The sequence below is a fragment of the Loxodonta africana genome, chromosome 4, assembly GCF_030014295.1.
Source record: "Loxodonta africana isolate mLoxAfr1 chromosome 4, mLoxAfr1.hap2, whole genome shotgun sequence".
Classification (NCBI taxonomy): Eukaryota; Metazoa; Chordata; class Mammalia; order Proboscidea; family Elephantidae; genus Loxodonta; species Loxodonta africana.
In genome coordinates this window covers 35,075,230-35,100,712 of record NC_087345.1, presented here as the reverse complement: position 1 = coordinate 35,100,712, position 25,483 = coordinate 35,075,230, and the positions used below count along the sequence as shown (strand labels likewise).

The 25,483-nt window shown below is 39.7% G+C and overlaps 1 protein-coding gene across 2 annotated transcripts in view; it reads left to right on the top strand.

Annotated features, from left to right (window-relative positions):
* The window catches only part of CFAP54 (cilia and flagella associated protein 54), a 462,482-nt gene that overhangs the window by 194,336 nt on the left and 242,663 nt on the right, over positions 1 to 25,483 (top strand). For both annotated transcript variants that reach the window (XM_064283706.1, XM_064283705.1), the window contains exons 37-39: positions 15,165 to 15,388; positions 15,501 to 15,636; positions 18,195 to 18,303. In XM_064283706.1, coding sequence (XP_064139776.1) covers positions 15,165 to 15,388; positions 15,501 to 15,636; positions 18,195 to 18,303 — 469 coding nt within the window. The remainder of the gene's footprint in view (positions 1 to 15,164; positions 15,389 to 15,500; positions 15,637 to 18,194; positions 18,304 to 25,483) is intronic.

The following is a 25,483-nucleotide window of genomic DNA, read 5'->3' as shown; positions in this document are numbered from 1 at the left end:
ACAGGACAGAGTAGAACGGCCCTGTAAGGTTTCCAAGGCTGTAAATCTTTACAGAAGCAGACTGCCACATAGGTTCTCCTGTGGAGCTGCTGGTAGGTTCAAACTGCCAGCCTTTTGGTTAGCAGCTGAGTGTTTAACCACTGTGCTACCAGGGCTCCTTTACAGAGTAGAACTGCCCCATAGGGTTTCTAAGGCTGTGAATCTTTTTTTTTTTTTAATTTTTATTGTGCTTTAAGTGAAAGTTTACGAATCAAGTCAGCCTGTCACACAAAAACTTATATACAGCTTGCTACATACTCCCAATTGCTCTCCGAGAGAGCCCACTCCCTCTGTCCAGTCTCTCTTTACCTGTCCATTTTGCCAGTTTCTAACCCCTACTACGCTCTCATCTCTCCTCCATTGCCAACATGTTCTCAAGAGTCCACCTGATCCAAGAAGCTCACTCCTCACCAGCATTCCTCTCCAACCCATTGTCCAGTCCAATCCATGTCTGAAGAGTTGGCTTTGGGAATGGCTCCTGTCCTGGGCCAACAGAAGGTCTGGGGGCCATGACCACCAGGGTCCTTCTAGTCTCAGTCAGACCATTAAGTCTGGTCTTTTTATGAGAATTTGGGGTCTACATCCCAGTGCTCTCCTGCTCCCTCAGGGGTTCTCTGTTGTGCTCCCTGTCAGGGCAATCATCGCTTGTAGACGGGCACCATCTAGTTCTGGTCTCAGGCTGATGTAGTCTCTGGTTTATGTGGCCCTTTCTGTCTCTTAGGCTCATAATTACCTTGTGTCCATGGTGTTCTTCATTCCCCTTTGCTCCAGGTGGGTTGAGACCAATTGATGCATCTTAAATGGCCGCTTGCTAGCATTTAAGACTCCAGATGCCACTCTCCAAAGTGGGATGCAGAATGTTTTCTTAATAGATTTTATTATGCCCATTGACTTAGATGTCCCCTGAAACCATGGTCCCCAAGCCCCTGCCCCTGCTATGCTGGCCTTTGAAGCATTCAGTTCATTCAGGAGACTTCTTTGCTTTTGGTTTAATCTAGTTGTGCTGACCTCTCCTGTATTATGTGTTGTCTTTCCTGTCACCTAAAGTAGTTCTTATCTACTATCAAATTAGTGAATACTCCTCTCCCCCCCTGCCTCCCTCCCCCATCTCATAACCATCAAAGAATATTTTCCTCTCTGTTTAAACTGTTTCTCCAGTTCTTATAATAGTGGTCTTATACAATATTTGTCCTTTTGCAACTGACTAATTTCACTCAGCATAATGCCTTCCAGATTCCTCCATGTTATTAAATGTTTCACAGATTCATCACTCTTCTTTATTGATGCATAGTATTCCATTGTGTGAAAATACCATAATTTATTTATCCATTCATCCATTGATAGGCACCTTGGTTGCTTCCATCTTTTTGCTATTGTAAACAGCACTGCAGTAAACATGGGTGTGCATATATCTGTTCGTGTAAAGACTTTTATTTCTCTAGGATATATTCTGAGGAGTGGGATTGCTGGATCCTATGGTAGTTCTATTTCTAGCTTTTTAAGGAAGCGCCAAATTGATTTCCAAAGTGATTGTACCATTTTACGTTCCCACCAGCAGTGTAGAAGTGTACCAGTCTCTCCACAGCCCCTCCAACATTTATTATTTTGTTTTTTGGATTAATGCCAGCCTTGTTGGAGTGAGATGAAATCTCATTATAGTTTTGATTTGCATTTCTCTGATGGCTAATTATCGTGAGCGTTTCCTCAGGTATCTGTTAGCTCCCTGAATGTCTTCTTTAGTGAAGTGTCTGTTCATATCTTTTGCCCCTTTTTTAATTGGGTTATTTGTCTTTTTGCAGTTGACTTTATGCAGTATCATGTAGATTTTAGAGATCAGGCGCTGATCAGAAATGTCGTAGCTAAAAACTTTTTCCCAGTCTGTAGGTAGTCTTTTTACTCTTTTGGTGAAGCCTTTGGATGAGCATAGGTGTTTGATTTTTAGGAGCTCCCAGTTATCTAGTCTTTCTTCTGCACTGTTAGTAATGTTTTGTATACTGTTTATGCCATGTATTAGGGCTCCTAGTGTTGTCCCTATTTTTTCTTCCATGATCTTTATTGTTTTAGATTTTATATTTAGGTCTTTGATCCATTCTGAGCTCGTTTTTGTGCATGGAGTGAGATATGGATCTTGTTTCATTTTTTTGCAGATGGATACCCAGTTATGCCAGCACTGTTTGTTAAAAAGACTGTCTTTTCCCCATTTAACTCTTTTGGGGCCTTTGTCAAATATCAACTGCTCATATGTGGATGGATTTATGTCTGGATTCTCAATTCTGTTCCATTGGTCTATGTATCTGTTGTTGTACCTGTACCAGGCTGTTTTGACTACTGTGGTGGTATAATAGGTTCTAAAATCAGGTAGAGTAAGGCCTCCGACTTTGTTCTTCTTTTTCAGTAATGCTTTACTTATCTGGGGCCTCTTTCCCTTCCATATGAAGTTGGTGATTTGTTTCTCCATCCCCTTAAAAAATGTCGTTGGAATTTGGATTGAAATTGCGTTAAATCTGTAGATCGCTTTTGGTAGAATAGACATTTTTATTGTGTTAAGTCTTCTTATCCATGAGTAAGGTATGTTTTTCCTCTTATGTAGGTCTCTTTGAGTTTCTTGCAGAAGTGTTTTGTAGTTTTCTGTGTATAAGTCTTTTACATCTCTGGTAAGATTTATTCCTAAGTATTTTATCTTCTTGGGGGCTACTGTAAATGGTATTGATTTGGTGATTTCCTCTTCAATATTCTTTTAAGTCTGTAAATCTTTACAGAAGCAGACTGCCACATCTTTCTCCCATAGAGCAACTGGTGTGCTTGAACCACCAACCTTTTGGTTAGCACCCATGTGCTTAACCACTGTGCCACCAGGGCTCCTTCTTTTGGTGGAGTGAGTCCTAATCCCACATGACTGGCTTCCTTATAAAGGAAGAGAAGATACACAGAGAGACAGAGGAAGGACACCATGTGATGCTATAGCTGCAAGCCAAGGAACTTCTGGAGATACCAGAAGCTAGGAGAGAGGCATAGAACATTGTCTGTCTCAGAACCCTTAGATGGAATCAACACAGGTGATACCCTGGCTTGGACTTCTAGCCTCCGGTACTGTTAAGTGATAAACTTATGTTCTTATAAGCCACTCAGTCTGTGGTACTTTGGTATGGCAGCTCAAGGAAGCTAATACACGTACCAGTCATAAATATGTATGAACCTAGTAACAGAGATTCAGAATACATGAAATAAAACTCAAAGAACAATAGGAAGAAATAGATAAATTTAAAATCGTGGACAAGATTTCCTTAATAATTGATGGAAAAGCTAGGCAAAAAATCATAAAGGATATGGAGGACTTGAGCACTATTAATCAACTTGACCTAATTGATATTTATAGAGTAGTACACCCAGCAACTGCAGAATAAACATATTTTCAAGTACACATGGTGTATTCACCAAGATGGATCATATGCTGAGTCAAAAAATAAGTCTTAATAAAATTTAAAATACAGAAACATTAAAGACTATGTTCTCTGACAACTACAGAATTTAATTATAAACAGGTTACCATAATACAGGAAGAAAAATCCCCAAATATTTGAAATTAAACAACCTGCTTCTAAATAATCCATGTGACAAAGAAGAAAGCATAAGAGAAATTAGGAAATATTTCAAATTGGTGGTAACATATAAAAATTTATGGCATACAAATAAAACAGTGCTTAGAGGGAAATTTATTGTTTTAAATGCTTAATAGAAAAGAAGAAAGATATAAAATCAATTATTTAAGTATTCACCTGCAAGAACTAGACAAAGAAGAGCAAGTTAAAATGAAAGTAAGTAAAAGAAAAGGAATTATAAGAGGAAATGAAATTATAAGAACAGAAATCAATTAGCTATAAAACAAAAATAGAGAAAATAAAGTCAGAGATTAATCTTTGGAAAAGATTATTAAAGTTGGTATGCTCCTGGGACACTGGTGAAGAACAAAAGCAACAAAAGCACAAATTACCAATATTAATAATAAAAGAGAGGTATCACTGCAGAACCTATTGATATTAAAAAGAAAATAAGGGAATATTATGATTAAATTTACTAATGAATTTGACATCATACATGAAATGGAAAAAATTATTGGAAAGCACAATTTAACAAACCTGACACAAGAAAAGAGCCCTGATGATGCAGTGGTTAAGAGCTCAGCTGCTAGCCAAAGGGTCGACAATTAGAATCCACCAGCCACTCCTTGGAAATCCTATGGGGCAGCCCTACCCTGTCCTTTAGAGTCACTATGAGTTAGAATTGACTTGACAGCAACGGGTTTGGTTTTCGCACAAGAAGAAATAGAAAATATGAATACCCTTAAATATGCTAAAGAAATGGAATTAATCAAAAACCTTCACATGAAAAAACCTCCATATTTAAATTATTTTATTGGGGGAATTCTAGCAAACATATAAGGAAGACAGAATAAATCTTACACAATTTTTTGTTTTAGAAATGAGATCAGCTTAATCTTGACAGATATCAACAAGAAAAGTATGAACCAATATCTCCCAAGAACGTAGACACAAAAATGAAACATTAACAAGTAAATCCCAGCAACATATAAATTATACAAATGAAAAACCAGTTGCAGTTGAGTTGATTCTGACTCACAGTGACCCTATAGGACAGAGTAGAACTTCCCCATAGGGTTTCCAAGGAACGGCTGCTGGATTCAAACTGCTGACCTTGTGGTTTGCATCCAAACAACCACTGTGCCACCAGGGCCCCAGTACACAATATATAAAAATATACAAATGATAATCAAGTGGCATTTATCCTGGAAATGTAAGTTATTTTTTAACATTTGAAAAATCAATGTAATTCACTGTATCAGCAGCATAAAGGAGAAAAATCATGATCATCAAACTAGATGCAGCAAAAGCATTTACAAAATTTAATATTCATTGATGTTAAAAACTTTCAGCAAATTAGCAATAGAAGAGAACATTCTCAACCTGATAAAGCTGACATTACACTTACCCCTAACACTGGTAACAAAGAAGGATGTCTGCTTATACCACTGTTATCAACATCATGCCAGAGGTCCTGGCTAATGCAACAAGGAAAGAAAAAGGAACAAAAGGCACACAGACTGGAAAGGAAGAAGTAAAACTGCTTTTATTTGTGGACAATGTAATTTTTTACGTAGATAATCCTAAGGACTCTACAATACAAATGCTAAACTAAATAAGCAAAGTAGCAGGATATAAGGCCAATACAAAAAAAAAAATTTTGTATTTCTATATAGTAGCAGAAATAAACTAGAAAATGAAAAATTTAAAATATCATCCAAAATACTAAATAACTCGGCATATATATAATGTAACTTGTGTAAGATCTCTACGTTGACAACTATAAATCATTGCAGAAAAACACTAAAGACTGAATGAAATTAACGAAGACCTAAAGAATTTCTTAAAAAATTAGACCTAACGTTTGTGTTTATAAGCTGGAAAACTTAATTTTGTTAAGGTAACAATTATTATCAACTTGGTCTAATGATTCAGTGCAATCCCAATGAAAGTCCTAACAGGAACTTTTTTTTTTAAAGAAATGGGCTGTTGATTATAAAATTTATAAGTAAATGCAAAGAACTGTGAAAAGCAAAAAAAATCTTACAAAAGGAGAATAAAGTTGAAGGACTCATACTACCTAATTTCAAGGTTTATTAAAGCTACAGTAGTTAGGAGAGGATGACATTGGCATAAAGAAAGAAACACATCAATAGAACAATATAGAATAAATAGAACAATATAAAAAAAAATAGGTAACCAAAAAACCAAAAAAAAAGACCCGTTGCTGTCCAGTCGATTCTGACTCACAGCGACCCTATAGGACAGAGTAAAATTGCCCCACAGGGTTTCCAAGGAGCAGCTGGTGAATTCAAACTGCCTATCTTTTGGTTAAAAAAAAAAAAAAAAAGACCCCTACATGTAGTCAATTAATTTTTTACAAAGGTGCCAAAGCAATTCAAAGGGCTCAAAAAGAAATGGTAATTCCTAGTACTCATATTGTGGGCTCTAAAAACCATTTATCACTAAAGGAAACAGGGCTCTATGGCGGGGGTGGGGGGGGAGTGCTGATTATCTTTCCTCTATTAACTATACCTAAAGGTAACCAAATAGCTGATGAAGGGAGGCTTTCACATAATAAATGAAGAAAAGATGTTGGAATTAGAATTTTGTAGTTTTGCAAACCTTAATGAATTAATGGGAGGATAAAGTATACTTGCTAGTAAAAATAACGGAATTCTTAACCAGATCGAGTGTTTAGATCTAACTAACAATTTACAGGAAATACAGGAGACAGGATCATTTAAATGAAACCACGGGGATACAGTCAGCAAAACTATGAGGAACTCTACAAGATGAATAACCTGGTTTCTTCAACATCAACAACAACAAAAAAATTGAAATAAAAGATCACATGGAACCTATAGATTAAAAAAGACTTAAAAGGCATAACCAGTTGCAATGTTTGGACCTTATTTTGATCCCATTTTAAACTGTTGTTGTTAGGCACTGTCCAGTTGGTTCCAACTCACAGTGACCTTATATACAACAATGAATCACTGCATGATCCTGTACCATCCTCAGAATTATTGCTGTATTTGAGCCCATCGTTGTAGTCACTGTGTAGATCAATCTTTTTGAATGTCTTCCCTTTTTTTTTGCTGACACTCTACCAAGCGTGATGTCCTTCTTCCAGGGACTGGTTCTTCCTGATAACATGTCCAAAGTAAGTAAGACCAAGTCTCGCTATCCTGGCTTCTAAGGAGCACTCTGGTTGTACTAAGACAGCTTTATTCCTTCTCTGGCAGTCCATGATATATTCAATATTCTTCACCAACGCCGTAATTCAAATGCATCAGTTCTTCTTTGGTCTCACTCATTGTCCAGCTTTCCCATGCATAGGAGACAACTGAAAATACCATGGCTTGGGTCAGGGGCACCTTAGCCTTCAAGGTGACATCTTTGCTTTTGAACACTTCGGAGAGGCCGTTTGCAGCAAATTTGCCCAATGACTACATTGTTTGATTTCTTGTATGCTGCTTCCATGGGCATTGATTGTGGATCCAAGTAAAATGAAAATACTCTCTCCATTTATCATGATGTTGCTTATTGGTCCAGTTGTGAGGATATTTGTTTTCTTTATGTTATAGTGTAATCCATACTGAAGGCTGCAGTCTTTGGTCTTCATCAGTAAGTGCTTCAAGTCCTCTTCACTTTCAGCAAGCAAGGTTGTATCATCTGTATATCGCAGGTTATTACTGAGTCTTCCTCCAATCCTGATGCTCTGTTCTTCCTATAGTCCAGCTTCTGGGATTATTTTCTCAACACAGATTGAATAGGTATGGTGAAAGAATACAACCCTAATGTGCACCTTTTCTGATTTTAATCCACACAGTCTCCCCTTCTGTTAGAATGACTGCCTCTTGGTCTCTCTGTCCAGGCTCTGCATGAACACAATTAAGTGTTCTGGAAATTTCCATTCTTCACAATGTTATCCATAATTTGTTATGACCCACACAATCGAATGTCTTTGCATAGTCAATGAAACACAGGTGAACATCTTTCTGATACTCTCTGCTTTCAGCCAAGATCCATCTGACGTCAGTAATGATAACCCTCATTATATTCCCTCTTCTGAATCCGGCTTGAAATTCTGGCAGTTCCTTGTCAGTGCTGCAACCGTTTTTGAATTATCTTCAGCAAAATTTTACTTACATGTGATATTAATGATATTGCTCAATAATTTCTGTGTTCTGTTGAATCACCTTTCTTTGGAATGGGCACAAATATGCATCCTTTCTAGTTGGTTGTCATAGACATAGTTGGTTGGCATAGACGAGAGAGCATTTCCAGCCTTTTATCCATTTGTTGAAACATCTCAATTGGTGTTCTGTCAATGAACCTTGTTTTTCACAAATGCCTTCAGTGCAGCTTGGACTTCTTCCTTCAGTACCATTGGTTCCTGATCATATGCTACCTCCTGAAATGGTTGGACGTCGACCAATTCTTTTTGGCATAGTGATTGTGTATTCCTTTCATCTTCTTTTGATGCTTTCTGTGTCATTCAGTATTTTGCCCATGTTGTTGTTGTTACGTGCCATCGAGTTGATTCTGACTCATAGCAACCTATAGAAGAGTAGAACTGCCCCCATAGGGTTTCCAAGGAGTAGCTGGAGGATTCGAACTGTAGACCTTTTGGTTTGCAGCCAAGTTCTTAGCTACCGCACCACCAGGGCTCCATTTTGCCCATAGAATCCTACAGTATTGCAACTCAAGGCTTGAGTTTTTTCTTTGGTTCTTTCAGCTTGAGAAATGTTGAGCGTGCTCTTCCCTTTTGGTATTCTAACTACAGGTCTTTGCACATGTCAGTATAATACTTTACTTTGTCTTCTTGAGCCACGCTTTGATATCTTCTGTTCAGCCCCTTTATTTCATCATTTCTTCCATTTGCTTTAGCTAATCTACTTTCAAAGGCAAGTTCAGAGTCTTCTGACATCCATTTTAGTCTTTTCTTGCTTTCTTGTATTTTTAATGACCTTTTGCTTTCATTGTTCACGAGGTAAATATAAATCAAAATGACAAAGATAGGGCTTTCACCTGCTAACTAGTTGCCATGGAGTAAATTCTGACACATGGTAACCCCATGTATGCCAGAGCAGAACTGTGCTCCACGGGATTTTCAATGGTTGATTTTTCAGAAGTGGATCACCAGGCCTTTCTTCTTAGACTCCTCTGGCTGTATTCAAATTACTAACCTTTAAGTTAGCAGCCAAGTGTGTTATCATTTTGCACTATCCAGGGACTCCTCAATTAATGATTTTAAGGAATTTTTTCAAATTTCTTTTTTAGGTGAGATTATAGCATTATGGTCATGTTTTATAAAAAGAGTTCCTATTCTTTTAGAGATATATACTGAAATACTTACATATTAAGTAATATGATATCTTGAATTTGAAGCCAGTCTCAGTGCTGGGAATGAATATGAGTATAAACGAAACAAAATACGTCCCCAAAGTTGATAATTATTCAAGCTGGGTGGTACGTACATTGGCTTCATTATATTATTTTCTCTACTTTTGTATGTTTGAAATTTTCTTCATTAAAAAGGTTTTTTTTTGTTATTGTTTTTCATGATACATTACCCATACTTACTAGATCTTTAAAACTTAAAGACTCTGGCCTTGGCCTTGCCAGAAGCCTCAATATCCATATGTTCTTTCGATCCCCAAATACCAGTCCTTATCTATTTCTCACTGTTGCCAGGAAGTGCAGGAATTTAGATCAACCGATAAACTTTTTTTTTTCTTTTCTGGAGTTGGGATTAGTTGAGAGATAGCTGCTGACTAGGACAGTTGGAGATAAAAACATAAAATGTCAGCTTTGCTGTTGATCTAATATAGCCCTGGAAGATGAGCCCCCCAGGTTGGAAGGCACTCAAAAGATGACTGGGGAAGAGCTGCCTCCTCAAAGTAAGAGTCGACCTTAATGACGTGCATGGAGTAAAGCTTTTGGGACCTTTATTTGCTGATGTGGCACGACTCAAAATGAGAAGAAACAGCTGCAAGCATCCATTAAGTATCGGAACCTGGAATATACGAAGTATGAATCTAGGAAAATTGGAAATCGTCAAAAATGAAATGGAATGCATAAACATCAATATGCTAGGAATTAGTGAGCTGTAATGGACTGGTATTGGCCATTTTGAATCAGACAATCGCATAGCCTACTATGCTGGGAATGACAACTCGAAGAAGAATGGTGTTGCATTCATCGTCGAAAAGAACGTTTCCACATCTATCCTGAAGTACAACGCTGTCAGTGATAGGATAATATCTATACGCCTACAAGGAAGACCAGTTAATACGACTATTATTCAAATTTATGCACCAACCACTAGGGCCAAAGATGAAGAAATAGAAGATTTGCACCAGCTGCTACAGTCTGAAATTGATCGAACATGCAATCAAGATGCATTGTTAATTACTGGAGATTGGAATGCGAAAGTTGGAAACAAAGAAGATGGATCAGTAGTTGGAAAATATGGCCTTGGTGATAGAAACAATGCCAGAGATCGAATGATAGAATTTTGCAAGACCAACGACTTCTTCACTGCAAATACCTTCTTTCACCAACATAAACGGCGACTGTACACATGAACCTTGCCAGATGGAACACACAGAAATCAAATTGACTACATCTGTGGAAAGAGATGATGGAAAAGCTCAATATCATCAGTCAGAACAAGGCCAGGGGCCAACTATGGAACAGACCATCAATTGCTCATATGCAAGTTCAAGCTGAAACTGAAGAAAATCAGAGCAGGCCCATGAGAGCCAAAATATGACCTTGAGTATATCCCACCTGAATTTAGAGACCATCTGAAGAATAGTGATGCATTGAACACTAGTGACTGAAGTCGAGACGAGTTGTGGAATGACATCAAGGACATCGTCCATGAAGAAAGCAAGAGGTCACTGAAAAGACAGGAAAGAAAGAAAAGACCAAGGTGGATGTCAGAGGAGACTCTGAAACTTGCTCTTGAGCGTCAAGCAGCTAAAGCAAAAGGAAGAATTGATGAAGTAAAAGAACTGAACAGAAGATTTCAAAGGGCCTCTAGAGAAGACAAACTAAAGTATTATAAGTGACATGTGCAAAGAGCTGGAGATGGAAAACCAAAAGGGAAGAACATGCTCGGTGCTTCTCAAGCTGAAAGAGCTGAAGAAAACATTCAAGCCTCAATCTGCAGTAGTGAAGGATTCCACGGGGAAAATATTAAATGAGGCAGGAAGCATCAAAAGAAGATGGAAGGAATACACAGTCATTATACCAAAGAGAATTAGTCGATATTCAACCATTTCAAAAGGTGGCATATGATCAGGAACTGATGGCACTGAAGGAAGAAGTCCAAGCTGCTCTGAAGGCATTGGTGAAAAAACAAGGCTCCAGGAATTGATGGAATATCAACTGAGATGTTTTCAACAAACAGATGCAGCGCTGGAGGTGCTCACTCGTCTATGTCAAGAAATACGGAAGACAGCTTCCTGGCCAACTGCCTGGGAAGAGATCCATATTTATGCCTATTCCCAAGCAAGGTGATCCAACCAAATGTGGAAATTATAGAACAATATCATTAATATCACACCCAAGCAAAATTTTGCTGAAGATCATTCAAAAACGGCTGCTGCAGTATATCGACAGGGAACTGCCAGAAATTCAGGCTGGTTTCAAAAGAGGGCGTGGAACCAGGGATATCATTGCTGGTGTCAGATGGATCCTGGCTGAAAGCAGAGAATACCAGAAGGATGTTTACCTGTATTTTATTGACTATGCAAAGGCATTCGACTGTGTAGACCATAACAAACTATGGATAACACTGTGAAGAATGGGAATTCCAGAACACTTAATTGTGGTCATGAGGAACTTTTAAATAGATCAAGAGGCAGTTGTTCGGACAGAACAAGGGAATACTGATTGGCTTAAAATCAGGAAAGGTGTGAGCCAGGGTTATATTCATTCACCATACCTATTTAATCTGTATGCTGAACAAATAATCCGAGAAGCTGGACTATATGAAGAAGAACAGGGCATCAAGATTGGAGGAAGACTCATTAACAACCTGTGTTATGCAGATGACACAACCTTGCTTGCTGAAAGTGAAGAGGACTTGAAGCACTTACTAATGAAGATCAAAGACCACAGCCTTCAGTATGGATTACACCTCAACATAAAACAAAAATCCTCACAACTGGACCAATGAACAACATCATGATAAATGGAGAAAAGATTGAAGTTGTCAAGGATTTCATTGTACTTGGATCCACAATCAACAGCCATGGAAGCAGCAGTCAAGACATCAAAAGACGCATTGCATTGGGCAAATCTGCTGCAAAGGACCTCTTCAAAGTGTTGAAGAGCAAAGATGTCACCCTGAAGACTAGGGTGCACCTGACCCAAGCCATGGTATTTTCAATCACATCATATGCATGTAAAAGTTGTACAATGAATAAGGAAGCCTGAAGAAGTGTCAGCGCCTTTGAATTGTGGTGTTGGCGAAGAATATTGAATACACCATGAACTGCCAAAAGAACGAACAAACCTGTCTTGGAAGAAGTGCCGCCAGAATGCTCCTTAGAGGCAAGGATTGGGAGACTGCGTCTTACATACTTTGGACGTGTTGTCAGGAGGGATGCGTCTCTGGAGAAGGACATCATGCTTGGCAGAGTACAGGGGTCAGCAAAAAAGAGGAAGACCCTCAGTGAGGTGGACTGACACAGTGGCTGCAACAATGGGCTCAAGCATAACAACGATTGTGATGATGGCACAGGACCCGGCAGTGTTTCGTTTTGTTGTGCATAGGGTCGCTATGAGTCGGAACCGACTTGATGGCACCTAACAACAACAACAGTTTTGCTTGTTTCATAGTGCTTCTTTGTTTTGTTTGGTTATGTTCGAGAGGGCATGCTGGGCATACTTTGTTGCTTGTTCATCTATGGGCATGATAGTTCTTACCACTTATGTAGGGTGGTATACAGGGGTGGTCATTCAGCTATGGTTGGCAGGGCAGGTCCAGCAGGGGGGAAGGGGTGGAGATGGATTGCTTGTTTGCAGTATGAACTTGGCTGGGGCCTGCGGCTGGAGTAGGGCCCATGGCAGGGCAGGGCCATAGCCAGCAGGGAGGGTCTGGGGACTGGGCCAGTTCCTCCAGAGCTGTGGAGTGCTTCATGTTGGGGTCTGAGCCAGCAGGCAGGGGTCTGGAGTCTAGTCTGGTCCCCCTTGGGGCATCGGAGCATGGCATGGTAGGGACCAAGCCAGTGGGGAGGGGTCTTGGGTCTGGCCAGCAGATCAAGAGGAGAGAGGTGTGGAGGAGGACAAATGCTAGGGCAGAGGGGGCTACATGGAGGAAGGAAACATAGTGGGCTGGTACTGTGGTTCGTGGCAGCTGGGGCTGCCAGGATAGGGCAGTTCTTGCTGCTATTCACCAAAGGGGTGGGGGCTGTAGGAGTGTGCTCCTGTGGTTACTAGCTGAGAGAGTCTGGGCTTCTCCTTGAGTTGCCGCCAGCAAATGTGGTCTTAATTAGCCCTGGGTGTGTCTGCACTGTACCTCTATCTCCTATTGAGAATTCCATGAAGGTGCCTTTCTGCATGTGGGGTTGTTGGCCTTGTCCCAAGATTGCCATGCTGAGTCATGCTCTTTGGCTGGGAACTTCCACTCCATATCTCTACTCCTCTGTTTTCTATCAGTTTCTTCTTCTCAGTGACTTCCAATCTAGTAATTTGTACCTTCATTTAAGGTTCAGAGTTCCAGGATTGATGTCTGTATCTTTTTTACTTGGTTATTCGGGTCTTTGTTGCAACAGGATGTGTTAGTGCATGTGACCAGTCTGCCATCTTGTCTCTGCACCCGCTGGAAGTTTTAATGTAGAATCAGTTGGTGGATTACAGGGATTGAGCTAATAGCAAGAACATAGCAGCTACTCTTTCTTGAGCACTTATCATGCACAAGTACCTCAGCAAGAAAGCAAGTTCACATCAATAACAAGTATCAGAGCTATTACCGACACCTAGACAATCTGACTTAAGTTATCCGTAGTGCATTTCAGAGTCAGGTGACTTCCATGGTCTCTTCTAACTTCAGGGACTATGAATCTTATTAGAGGGGGTGTTTATCCTTCACTTTTGTTGATATCTTCCATTCCCTATGTGTAGGTTAGTGAGGTATGTCCTTTAATGTTAAATCTAGGATGGGAGAGACTGGGCTTGAGTTATTCAACTATGTATTGGGCTTGGCCCATAGGTGGATCTAAGAAGCCTTGGCTTTGCTTCCAGAATTTCCAAGGATATAAACAAATGCATCAGGGATTCATGGGAAATGAACACAATAGTTACACAGTAACTCTGACCTATGCAAAAAAAAAAAAAAAAAAACAGGGTTTTCTAGAAGATTTCCTCCTCTGTAAGTTTGACTTTTGCATCAAAAAGTAGACATATTATTCTAAAAATTGACTAACATAAAAAAAAAAAAACATAAGCAATGTATTATTAGTCTTAATTATTTGTGTGTACTAAAACCTGCTTTTTCTTCACAACTTTATCTTATTGGCTTAATACCCCTACTTAAGTAGGTAGTGACTACTGTGATGGTTAAGATTGTGTGTCAACTTGGCTGAGCCATGATTCTCAGTATTTATATGTGATCACTCCCATGATAGAATCTGCTGTGAGTAGCCAATCAGTTGAAAGGGATTTTCTTTGGGGGTGTGGCCTGCATCTGAATATAAGTAGACATTCTGACTTTTTGCTTGCTCTCAATCCTGTGGCTGTCTCCTGTTCATCTGATCTCTAATTCTTGGGGCTTGAGCTATCAGCTTACCTGCCTGTGAGCAGAGCCCTGTTTCTCCAACTTGCCGATCTTGGGTTTGCCAGCCCCTGCAGCTATGTGAATCCGGAGAAGCCTTGCAGTCTTGCCTACCACTCTTGGGATTTGTCGATATACACAGCCTGTGTGCAAGAGGCTGTTTTCCAACCTGCTGATCTTGGATTCACTAGCCACTGCAGCTTTGTCAATTGGGAGAAGCCTCTATCCTAATCCATGGTCTTGGGATGTTCCAGCCCTCTACAATCACATGAACCATTTCTTTGGTATAAATCTCTATTTATATGCTTTACTGATTTTGCTTCTGTAGAGAACCCAGCCTAAGGCAACTGTGTACCAAGAAGTATTAGACCTCAATCTGTGTTGTCTAATACAGTAGCTGTCTATTATGTGGCTGTTTAAGTTTAAACTTCAAAATTAAATAAAAAATTCAGTTGCACCAGCCACATTTCAAGTGCTCATTAGGCACATGTGGCTAGTGGCTACCATATTGGACAACACAGATATAGCACATTTCCATCATCCCAGAAATTTTATCGGACAGCACTGCCTCAAATTATCAAGCTTTGATTTGTATAATAAAAACATGTTTTAAATTTTTCTTTTGTTTTCAGTTTCTTTGCATGTCACAGTTTTATACATATAGTTTTCACAAAGAAATGCATGGTAAAATCTGAAGTTATACAAATCTTTGTTCACTATGCTATTTTCAGATTATTGAAGACAAAGGAGAGTTCAGTGTTCCAAGCTGTTATGGAAATATTAAAAATGATAATGGCGGTTCTAGCCTTACTTTTGAGCATCCTTTAGATGATGTGAATGTAGTTGATTTGAAATGGATCCATGACTTTGTATTAAAGTCTCTGGAAGTTTTATATCAAGTGGAGAAATGGGAAACATTAGTATCTCTTGCCATTAAGTTCAATGCAATTTCACAGTAAGTACTGACATAAGGGCAATTTAAAGTAATAGCCTTCACTGGAAAAAAAAAAAAAAACGTGAGTTATAAACTAATGTTTGGTTTTTAATGTATTCTTTACCACATCTAGTGAGAGATATACAGAACAAGTGACACCACTACTGGTGTATGCTCAGCGCCAGCTTCTTCAACGAATACAACATTTCAAGGGCCCAGATATTACCCAACAACCTTGTGAGAGGTATGAGGCTGATAACGAGGAGAAGGTAAGTCTTTGGCTCCATTATTCATGCAGTGATGATTTCTTCAAAGTACAAACATTATGAATCAGATAATTGATATAAATGTTATTTCGCCTGGGCATTTAGCAATCAGATAAGCAAACATTATTGAGAGTTTGCTATGTGCTAGTATTTTCCAGGTACAAGGTAAACAGAATTAAGCCCTTGCCCACAAGTCAAACTTGATTTCTCCATTAGGGGCTGTGGGGAGATTGTCTAGGGTTCACAACACTTTTAGGGACCCATGAAAATATTTTAATTGTGCTTCAAGTCGGAAGAAAACATAAACATTTAGGTCGAAGAAACTGACAGATAGGTGGTGGACATATAATGTTGTTGTGTGCTGTTGGGTTGATTCTGACTCATAGGAACCCTATGTGACAAAGCAAAACTGTCCCATAGTGTTTTCTAAGTTAGGAGCTGAGCACTTAACCATCGCACCAGCAGGGCTTCTTTGGAGATCTAATGTATACGTTATATATTTTTTAGTATAGTTATACATTGAAATTATATTTTATAAATATATCATAATATTTACTACACACATTCATAAAATACAATTTTTAATATTTTTATGGAGGAAGGGGACTATGAAAGCAAAAATGCCTAGATTAATATTTGAAAAACTGGGAGAAGGTGTATGTATGCCACAAAATAGCTATTGCCCTTACGTTTGTCCTCATGGTTTAGCCTAGTCAAACTGATACGTCAAAAAACCATAACCCTGCCTAATCAGCATCCCCCCGTAGATGTCTAATACGCATCTGAAACTTAATACGTTCCAAACAGACCTTTCTACCCACAATCCTCCACACCTCGAAGGATGACAGCTCTCTCCTTTAGCTGCTCAGACCAGACACCTTGGAGACATCTCTGAATCCTCTTTTGCCTTCATACTCCATGTCAAATCAGTCACCAAGTCCTGTGACCAGAACCACTTTCAAAATTTAACCAGTCCCTGGGTGGTGCAAACAGTTAATGTGCTGAACTGCTAACCAAAGGATTGGAGGTTTAAGTCTATCCAGAGGCACCTCAGAAGAAAGACCTGGCAATTTACTTCTGAAAAACCAGCCATTGAAAATTCTATGGAACACATTTCTGACACACACGGGGTCACCATGAGTCAGAATCAATGGCAACTTTTCTGATCCAAGCCAATGTTATATTTGCTTGAATTATTGTAATAACCCTCGTAGTTAGTCTTCTTGCTTCCAGCCTTTCTTCATTCCTCCCCTCAGTTCTATTCTCAATACAGCAGGTAGAACGACCCTGTAAAAACACAAGTCAGACCATGTTACCGTTCTGTTTAAAACCTTGTGTTGATTTTCCATCTGATTCAGAGTTAAAACGAACATCCTCATCATGTATTATCACTAATGCCCTGCATGACTTATCCACCTGTTACCTCTAGTAACTCATCTCGTCTTACTCCCCTGCAGACGTCAGCCTCACTGTTTTTTAAGATGTTCCAGCCTCAGGGTCCTTGGCTTGGAATGCTTCTCCCTCAAATATCCACATTGCTATCTCCCTTTACCTTCTTCTAATTTTTGATAAGCGTCACATTCTCTGTGAGTCTTTCCTAACAACTCTATTTAAAATTATGTGCTTCTTTGACCTACTTCTCTCTGTAGCATTTATGACTGTTTAATATACTGTATAATTTACTTGTCTATTTTGTTTATTATCTCTCTACTCCAACTAGAATGTAAGTTCCATTAGAATAGGGAATTTTGTTCATTTTCTTCTCTGTTATATTATCCTTAGAGCACAGAACAGTACCTGGCACGTAAGAGGTGTTCAGTGAAGAGTTTTTAATGAAGCTGGAGAGGTAGATAGGGATTAGATTAAGTAGGAGTTTATTAAAAAATTTTAGACTGCATTTATATCTCATTATAGAAGTGTTCACGAGGGTTAATAGAGAGGAAACATCTAAATGAGATGGGTTCAAAGGGGACTGCATTTTGAGTGATAGGTTAAGTCAAGGGTTGGAATGGGGAAGTGCAAAGAAAGAGACCTTGGACCTTTTAAAATAATTTCCTTCTATCTAAAATATTTCTGTTTTCAGATATTTCATAATTTTAGGATTCAAATATCTATCAGAAAATAAATTTTGGAAGTCCTACAGAGGAAGTTAGTTCTGCAAAACTTCACCAGGGAAGTTTAAATTGCATTAATCATGAGTACGGTGGAAAAATCTTCCAATGGAAAAACAGCTTTTATTTTAAACAGTTTTCAATTTAGGGAATGTGAGATATATTTAGACTAGTGAATTTATAGAATATTGGAAAATTTTATTTTAAACACTCTTCATAATTTGCCTCATGCTCTTCCAGCTGTGGTGTACAAAAGAAATATGAAAAAATGTGTAGCCATTTTTTCTAGAAAGTCGCTCATGACTGAACACTGTATGTCAACTTTTATTTGTAATATCATTTTGTGTCTCTTTGTTTTGACAAATGCAAAATGAGACAAACATTTCAAGCCATATTTTTAGCTATAAATACTTGACTAAGTAATATTTGTTTTCATCTTTCTTTTTAAAGATAACCTGTCGAAACTTTGTTGGGAAGCAGCTCAAGATTAATGCTCCAACCAATAAAGTGACACATACAGGAAACTGGGCAGATTTACTAAAAAAGCTCATCAGTTCAGGTCAGAACCAACATTCGCTTGAAGTTCTCTGTTTTCTTTAAATCAGGGTTTGCCAATGTGTTCTCCATGTCAAATCATCCATAATTAAAACATTCGTAAAATTTCTTTTGCAGATTTATTTGACTCAAAGTAATCCATTTGATATTACTATCTTATGTTGATATAAATGATGTAAATGTCCCTTAAGATGGATAAAAACATTTTTGTTAATTATAACTTGTTGTTCATGGGTGGTGCTGAGTCAGTTCTGACTCACAGTGACCTGTGTACCATAGAACGAAACACTGCCTGGGCCTGCACCATCCTCATAATCCTTGCTTGAGCCCATTGTTGCAACCACTGTGCAGTCCACCTCATTGAGGGTCTTGCTCTTTTTCTCTAACCCTCTGCTTTACCAAGCATGATGTCCTTCTCCAGCGACTGGTTCCTCCCGATAACACGTCCAAAGTATGTGAGATGAAGTCTCGCCACCCTCACTTCCAAGGAGCATTCTGGCTGTACTTCTTCCAAGACAGATTTGTTCGTTCTTCTGGAAGTTCGTGATGTATTCACTATTTTTCACCAACACCATAATTCAAAGGCGTCAATTTCTTCAGTCTTCCTTATTTATTGCCCAGCTTTCACATGCATATGAAGTGATTGAAAATACCATGGCTTGGGTCAGGCACACTTTAGCCCTCAAGATGACATTTTTGCTTTTTATAAGTTACATTTTAAGTTAAAGAAAGCGAATAAAAAGAAAGGTGATAAGCAATTAACGGGAAAAATAAAGATAGGAGATGGCTGTTTTGTACATTTTTCCCTGTTGTTTTGTTTGTTTATTTTTAAACTCACTTGGGGACTCTTCAGATTGACCTTTTTATATTTTCTTTATTCATCTTGACTCCCATAATAACTTCCATTTCCATAACCAAAATAGAGTATTTATCCATTGGCTTTTTTTTTCTTTTTATAATTTTTATTGTGCTTTATGTGACAGTTTACAAATCCAGTCAGTCTCTCATACAAAAACCCATATACACCTTGCTACACACTCCCAATTATTCTCCCCCCGCTCTCTCCCTCCACTCTCTCTTTTTGTGTCCATTTCGCCAGCTTCTAACCCCCTTGACCCTCTCATCTCCCCTCCAGGCAGGAGATGCCAACATAGTCTCAAGTGCCCACCTGATCCAAGAAGCTCACTCCTCACCAGTGTCCCTCTCCAACCCATGCCTGCAGAGTTGGCTTCGGGAATGGTTCCTGTCCTGGGCTAACAGAAGGTCTGGGGGCCATGACCACTGGGGTCCTTCTGGTCTCAGTCAGACCATTAAGTCTGGTCTTTTTATGAGAATTTGGGGTCTGCATCCCACTGCTCTCCTGCTCCCTCAGTGGTTCTCTCTTGTGTTCCCTGTCAGAGCAGTCATCGGTTGTAACCGGGCACTATCTAGTTCTTCTGGTCTCAGGATGATGTAGTCTCTGGTTCATGTGGCCCATTCTGTCTCTTGGGCTCGTAATCACCTTGTGTCCTTGGTGTTCTTCATTCTCCTTTGATCCAGGTGGGTTGAGACCAATTGATGCATCTTAGATGGCCGCTTGTTAGCGTTTAAGACCCCAGACGCCACTCTCCAAAGTGGGATGCAAAATGTTTTCTTAATAGATTTTATTATGCCCCTTGACTTAGATGTCCCCTGAAACCATGGTCCCCAAACTCCCACCCCTGCTACGCTGGCCTTTGAAGCATTCGGTTTATTCAGGAAACTGCTTTTGGTTTAGTCCAGTTGTGCTGACCTCCCCTGTATTGTGTGCTGTCTTTCCCTTCACCTAAAGTAGTTCTTATCTACTATCTAATTAGTGAATGCCCTCTCCCATCCCCCCGCCTCTTGTAACCACAAAAGAATGTTTTCTTCTCAGTTTAAACTATTTCTCAAGTTCTTATAATAGTGGTCTTATACAATATTTGTCCTTTTGCAACTGACTAATTTCACTCAGCATAATGCCTTCCAGGTTCCTCCATGTTATGAAATGTTTCACAGATTCCTCACTGTTCTTTATCGATGCATAGTATTCCACTGTGTGAATATACCTAATTTATTTATCCATTCATCCATTGATGGGCACCTTGGTTGCTTCCATCTTTTTGCTATTGTGAACAGTGCTGCAGTAAACATGGGTGTGCGTATATCTGTTCGTGTAAAGGCTCTTATTTCTCTAGGATATATTCTGAGGAGTGGGATTGCTGGATCCTATGGTAGTTCTATTTCTAGCTTTTTAAGGAAGCGCCAAATCGATTTCCAAAGTGGTTGTACCATTTGACATTCCCACCAGCAATGTATAAGTGTTCCAATCTCTCCACAGCCTCTCCAACATTTATTATTTTGTTTTTTGGATTAATGCCAGCCTTGATGAAATCTCATTGTAGTTTTGATCTGCATTTCTCTAGTGGCTAATGATCGTGAACATTTCTTCATGTATCTGTTAGCTACTTGAATGTCTTCTTTAGTGAAGTGTCTGTTCGTATCTTTTGCCCATTTTTTAATTGGGTTATTTGTCTTTTTGCAGTTGAGTTTATGCAGTATCATGTAGATTTTAGAGATCGGGTGCTGATTGGAAATGTCGTAGCTGAAAACTTTTTCCCAGTCTGTAGGTAGTGTTTTTACTCTTTTGGTGAAATCTTTGGATGAGCATAGGTGTATGATTTTTAGGAGCTCCCAGATCATGGTCTGTTTCTTTATGTGACTTGATATTGACTGTTGTCTCTGAGCCATCATTAAGTTATTGTATTAGTTTATGCTTACTGTTTCGTAGCTTCTTGTTTTGTTTTGTTTTGGTGTACCCTGTGGGTTGCTTGAGTGAGATAGCTTGATTGTTTTTGCTTTTGGAGGTCTGACGTCCTGTCCCCAGATGGCTAGAGCTGTTACCCAGTATTCAGTCTAAGAGTCCATTTAGTTTTCTTGTATGAATTCAGCTCAGGTTTCCAGGTAGCTGATCATTAAGTGTGTGGTACAGGCTCTGTCCTACAGTCTTAGAGGGGCAGGGGTGATTGGCATATATACCGGTACCTGATTGGAGCAGGGGGTCATGCTCTGAACAAGGCATGGGTCTGAGAACTGAACCCTGAGTGTCTCTGAGGAAATCGCATCCCTGTTCCCTAGAGTGTGCAGGTGGGTGGGTTCTGCAGACAGACCATGGGCACCCAAAGTTTTTGGTTGTAAGGACTGGAAGGTATCAGTTATCTTTGGACCCCTGTTGTGGGTGGCTGGGTGATCTGAGTGGAGCTATCAGTCCTTAGTCTCTGCTGTAGATAGGTGAGGACCTTGTTTAGTAGGCAAAGCAATGTCAAACATCAAACACCCACCTCTCCACCACACAGCTGAAATGGTTGGAGTCCTCCAACAAGGGCCTATTCTCCCAAAATAGGCCCACACAGGTCCATGCAGAAGGGAAAGGTGCTCAAAGTCCATGTATGGTTTATGCCTGGACAGGAGCTGCTTCTGTCCTGATCTCCCCTGGTTAGTGGAGCTAGCAAATTATCTTTTCCCCCAGTTGCAAATTTTTTCCTTCCCCAAGGCTGGGAGGATGGCTCTAGGTGCTCAACAGTGCCTATCTCAGGCCCAGGGAATTCAGCCGCTGAAGCTGGCTTGGGGGTTGTGGAGAGGGATGAGGTAAAATATATGCAAGCTTTTGCCGAGAGCGCCGTTCTTCTCAGGTTCCGGAGGTGTGAGTAGCCTGTGTGGGTGGCTGCTTCTCCCTGAGGAAAAACTGCTGCCAAACGCTAGTACCAGCCCACTGCTGCCACTGACGCTCCAGGAATGGTACCTAAGGGGCTCCCCGTGATTCAGGTCTGGTAACTCGTCTCCGCTTCTGAATGGTCTCTTCCTCCCCCTGCCCCTCAGTTCATTTTCTAAGCTTGCCTTTGAAGCTCAGGGCTCCCAGCTTGTCACAAATATACTCATTTCACTTGTTTTTTTGAGTCTTTGTTGTAAAGAGGGCTTGTCTTAAGCATCTGTCTATTCTGCCATCTTGGGTCCGCCTCCTTTCCATTGGCTTTTTGATGGTGAATTTGTAGGTCTTTTAACTACAGCATAGGAGAAAGTTAAGGAACATCATGAATTCTTTGCTTTTAGCTGTTAAGCCATCTTGAAATGCTTTTGGGAGTGCTGCTTGTAGGAATGAGGCAGTAGAATAAGATGAAAATGAAAATAATGCCTGTTCTGAATTGTACTTTCTGGGTGTCACTGCTTCTGGTATAGAAAAGAAATTTCAGGTCTTCCCTTTGAAGGATTAGGATTCTTTCATCTATTTATCTATCCATTTTATGTATTTATTTTGTGTATATATGTGTGTCTGCATTTAGTTATTCATTAATTTATTCAATCAGTCAGTCATTCAGCAAACAGTATCTTCTATGTGATAAGCCCTGTACTGGGTACTGAGACCACACAGATGAATGAGACTTAATATTTGCAATCCAGGATCTTACAGTCTATTGCAGGCAATGAATAAATAAACCAGAGATTATAGTATAGAGTGATAAGAACCATAATATTACTACTACTATTGCTGCTTCTGCTATAAAGCAATAATACTTAACAGCTAGAATCTACTTTCAAGAAACTGCAAGTAATTCAGTGGGGTTAAAAGAAAAGGAAAAGGTAAAAGCTGAGTCTAGAATGGTTGGCAGCCTGGCAGGATGTAGATAGTAAAAGGTCATAGAAGACAGGACAAAGAGATCCAACTTTACCTTGATTGCTGAGGGGAATTAAAGAGGAAGGGGAAATGACTGCATTCACATTTTTGAAAGAACCTTCTACAGCAGCTTGTGGAATGAACTGGAAGGAGAACACGTGGAAGCAGAGAGAGCAGCCACTGCTGACCAGTGTATTATGGTAGACACGATGAAGGCCTAAGCTTAGGCAGTGAGAATAGAATAACGGACAGAGAAAGGGAGACGAAATCCACAGGACTTTGTTCTGAACTGGGAGATGTCAGAGATGAATGAGGAAGGGAGGAGTTTAAGTTGCCTTGGTTTCTGGCTTGGGTGGCTATATAGGGAGGAGTTTAAGTTGCCTTGGTTTGTGGCTTGGGTGGCTAGATGGATGGTGATGCCTTCCACTCAGAAAGGAAAGCTGAACGGAGGGGCAGGTTAGAGGAAAGAATGTTTTGGAATTACAGAGTTTGAGGTTCCTGGGTGATAACTGAGTAGAGCTATCCAGTCTATGGTTGGATATACTAGTAAGGTACTCTCAGAGAATTGGTTTGGAGACAATATGTATTTTAGTCATCAATATATTGGTGGTGGTTGAAGTCAGGGGCTTGTATAAGGTAACCCAGGCAGAGTTATGTGGAGGGTAGATCTGAGGATGGCCTCCTGGATAACACCAACTTTTGGGAAATAGCATCAGCCAGAATGGGTGAGGTTATACAGCGGTAACAAACAACCCAAAAATTTCATTGCCTTAACACACAAAAGAAGTATATTTCTTGATGATGCTATAATAATCAAGGAGGTTGACTACAGCACCTCTGCTCATCATGGGTTGATGAAATCTCCACCTGGACACAATATTCCATGATCAGCAAGGCAGGAAACAATATTAATATTACTCTATAGAATAACTACTCCAACAGGTGCATAGTGGCTGGTTAAGAACACAACCTTTGAAGCCAGACCTCATGTACGTATACTATATGCCTGATGCTAAGAGCGTGACATGGATTCTCTCATTTAATCATTATAAGAACTCCAATACAAGAATGATTATTATGTGTTGTACATCAGGGCTACTTAAAAATGCTTTGTGAATATTAACTTAACAACCACCTACTGAGGTAGGTTTATTATTATTTCCATTTTCAGGCAGGAAAAGTTGTTGTTAGGTACTGTCGAGTTCGTTCCGACTCATAGTGACCCTATGCACAACAGAACAAAGCACTGCTCGGTCCTGTGCCATCGTTATAATCATTGTTATGTTTGAGCTCATTGTTGCAGCCACTGTGTCAGTGCACCTCATTGAGGGTCTTTCTCTTTTCCGCTGACCCTGTACTTTGCCAAGCATGATGTCCTTCTCCAGGGACTGATCCTTCCTGACAACATGTCCAAAGTGTGTAAGACGCAGTCTCGGCATCCTTTCTTCTAAGGAGCATTCTGGTTGTACTTCTTCTAAGACAGATTTGTTCATTCTTTTGGCAGTCCATAGTATATTCAATATTCTTTGCCAACACTGCAATTCGAAGGCATCAGTTCTTCTTTGGTCTTCCTTATTCATTGTCCAGCTTTCACATACATATGATGCAATTGAAAATACCATGGCTTGGGTCAGGTGCACCTTAGTCTTCAAGGTGACGTCTTTGCTCTTCAACACTTTAAGGAGGTCTTTTGCAGCAGATTTGCATAGTGCAATGTGTTGTTTGATTTCTTGACTGCTGCTTCCATGGGCGTTGATTGTGGATCCAAGTAAAATGAAATCCTTGACAACTTCAATCTTTTCTCCATTTATCATGATGTTGCTCATTGGTCCAGTTGTGAGGATTTTTGTTTTCTTTATGTTGAAGTGCAATCCATACTGAAGGCTGTAGTTTTTGATCTTCATTAGTAAATGCTTCATGTCATTATAATACTTTACTTTGTCTTCTCGAGCTGCCCTTTGAAATCTGCTGTTCAGTTCTTTTACTTCATCATTTCTTCCTTTGCTTTAGCTGCTTGATGTTAGTAAGCAAGTTTCAGAGTCTCCTCTGACATCCATCTTGGTCTTTTCTTTCTTTCCTGTCTTTTCAATGACCTCTTGCTTTCTTCACTTGTGAAGTCCTTGATGTCATTCCACAACTCGTCTGGTCTTTGGTCACTAGTGTTCAATGTGTCAAATCAATTCTTGAGATCGTCTCCAAATTCAGGTGGGATATACTCAAGGTCATATTTTGGCTCAGGTGTACTTGCTCTGATTTTCTTTAGTTTCAGTTTGAGCTTCCATATGAGCAATTGATGGTCAGTTCCACGATCGGCCCCTGAACTTGTTCTGACTGATGATATTGAGCTTTTCCCTTGTCTCTTTCCACAGATGTAGTCGATTTGATTCCTGTGTATTCCATCTGGTGAGGTCCATGTGTATAGTCGCTGTTTATGTTGATGAAAGAAGGTATTTGCAGTGAAGAAGTCGTTGGTCTTGTAAAATTCTATAATTCGATCTCTGGCATTGTTTCTATC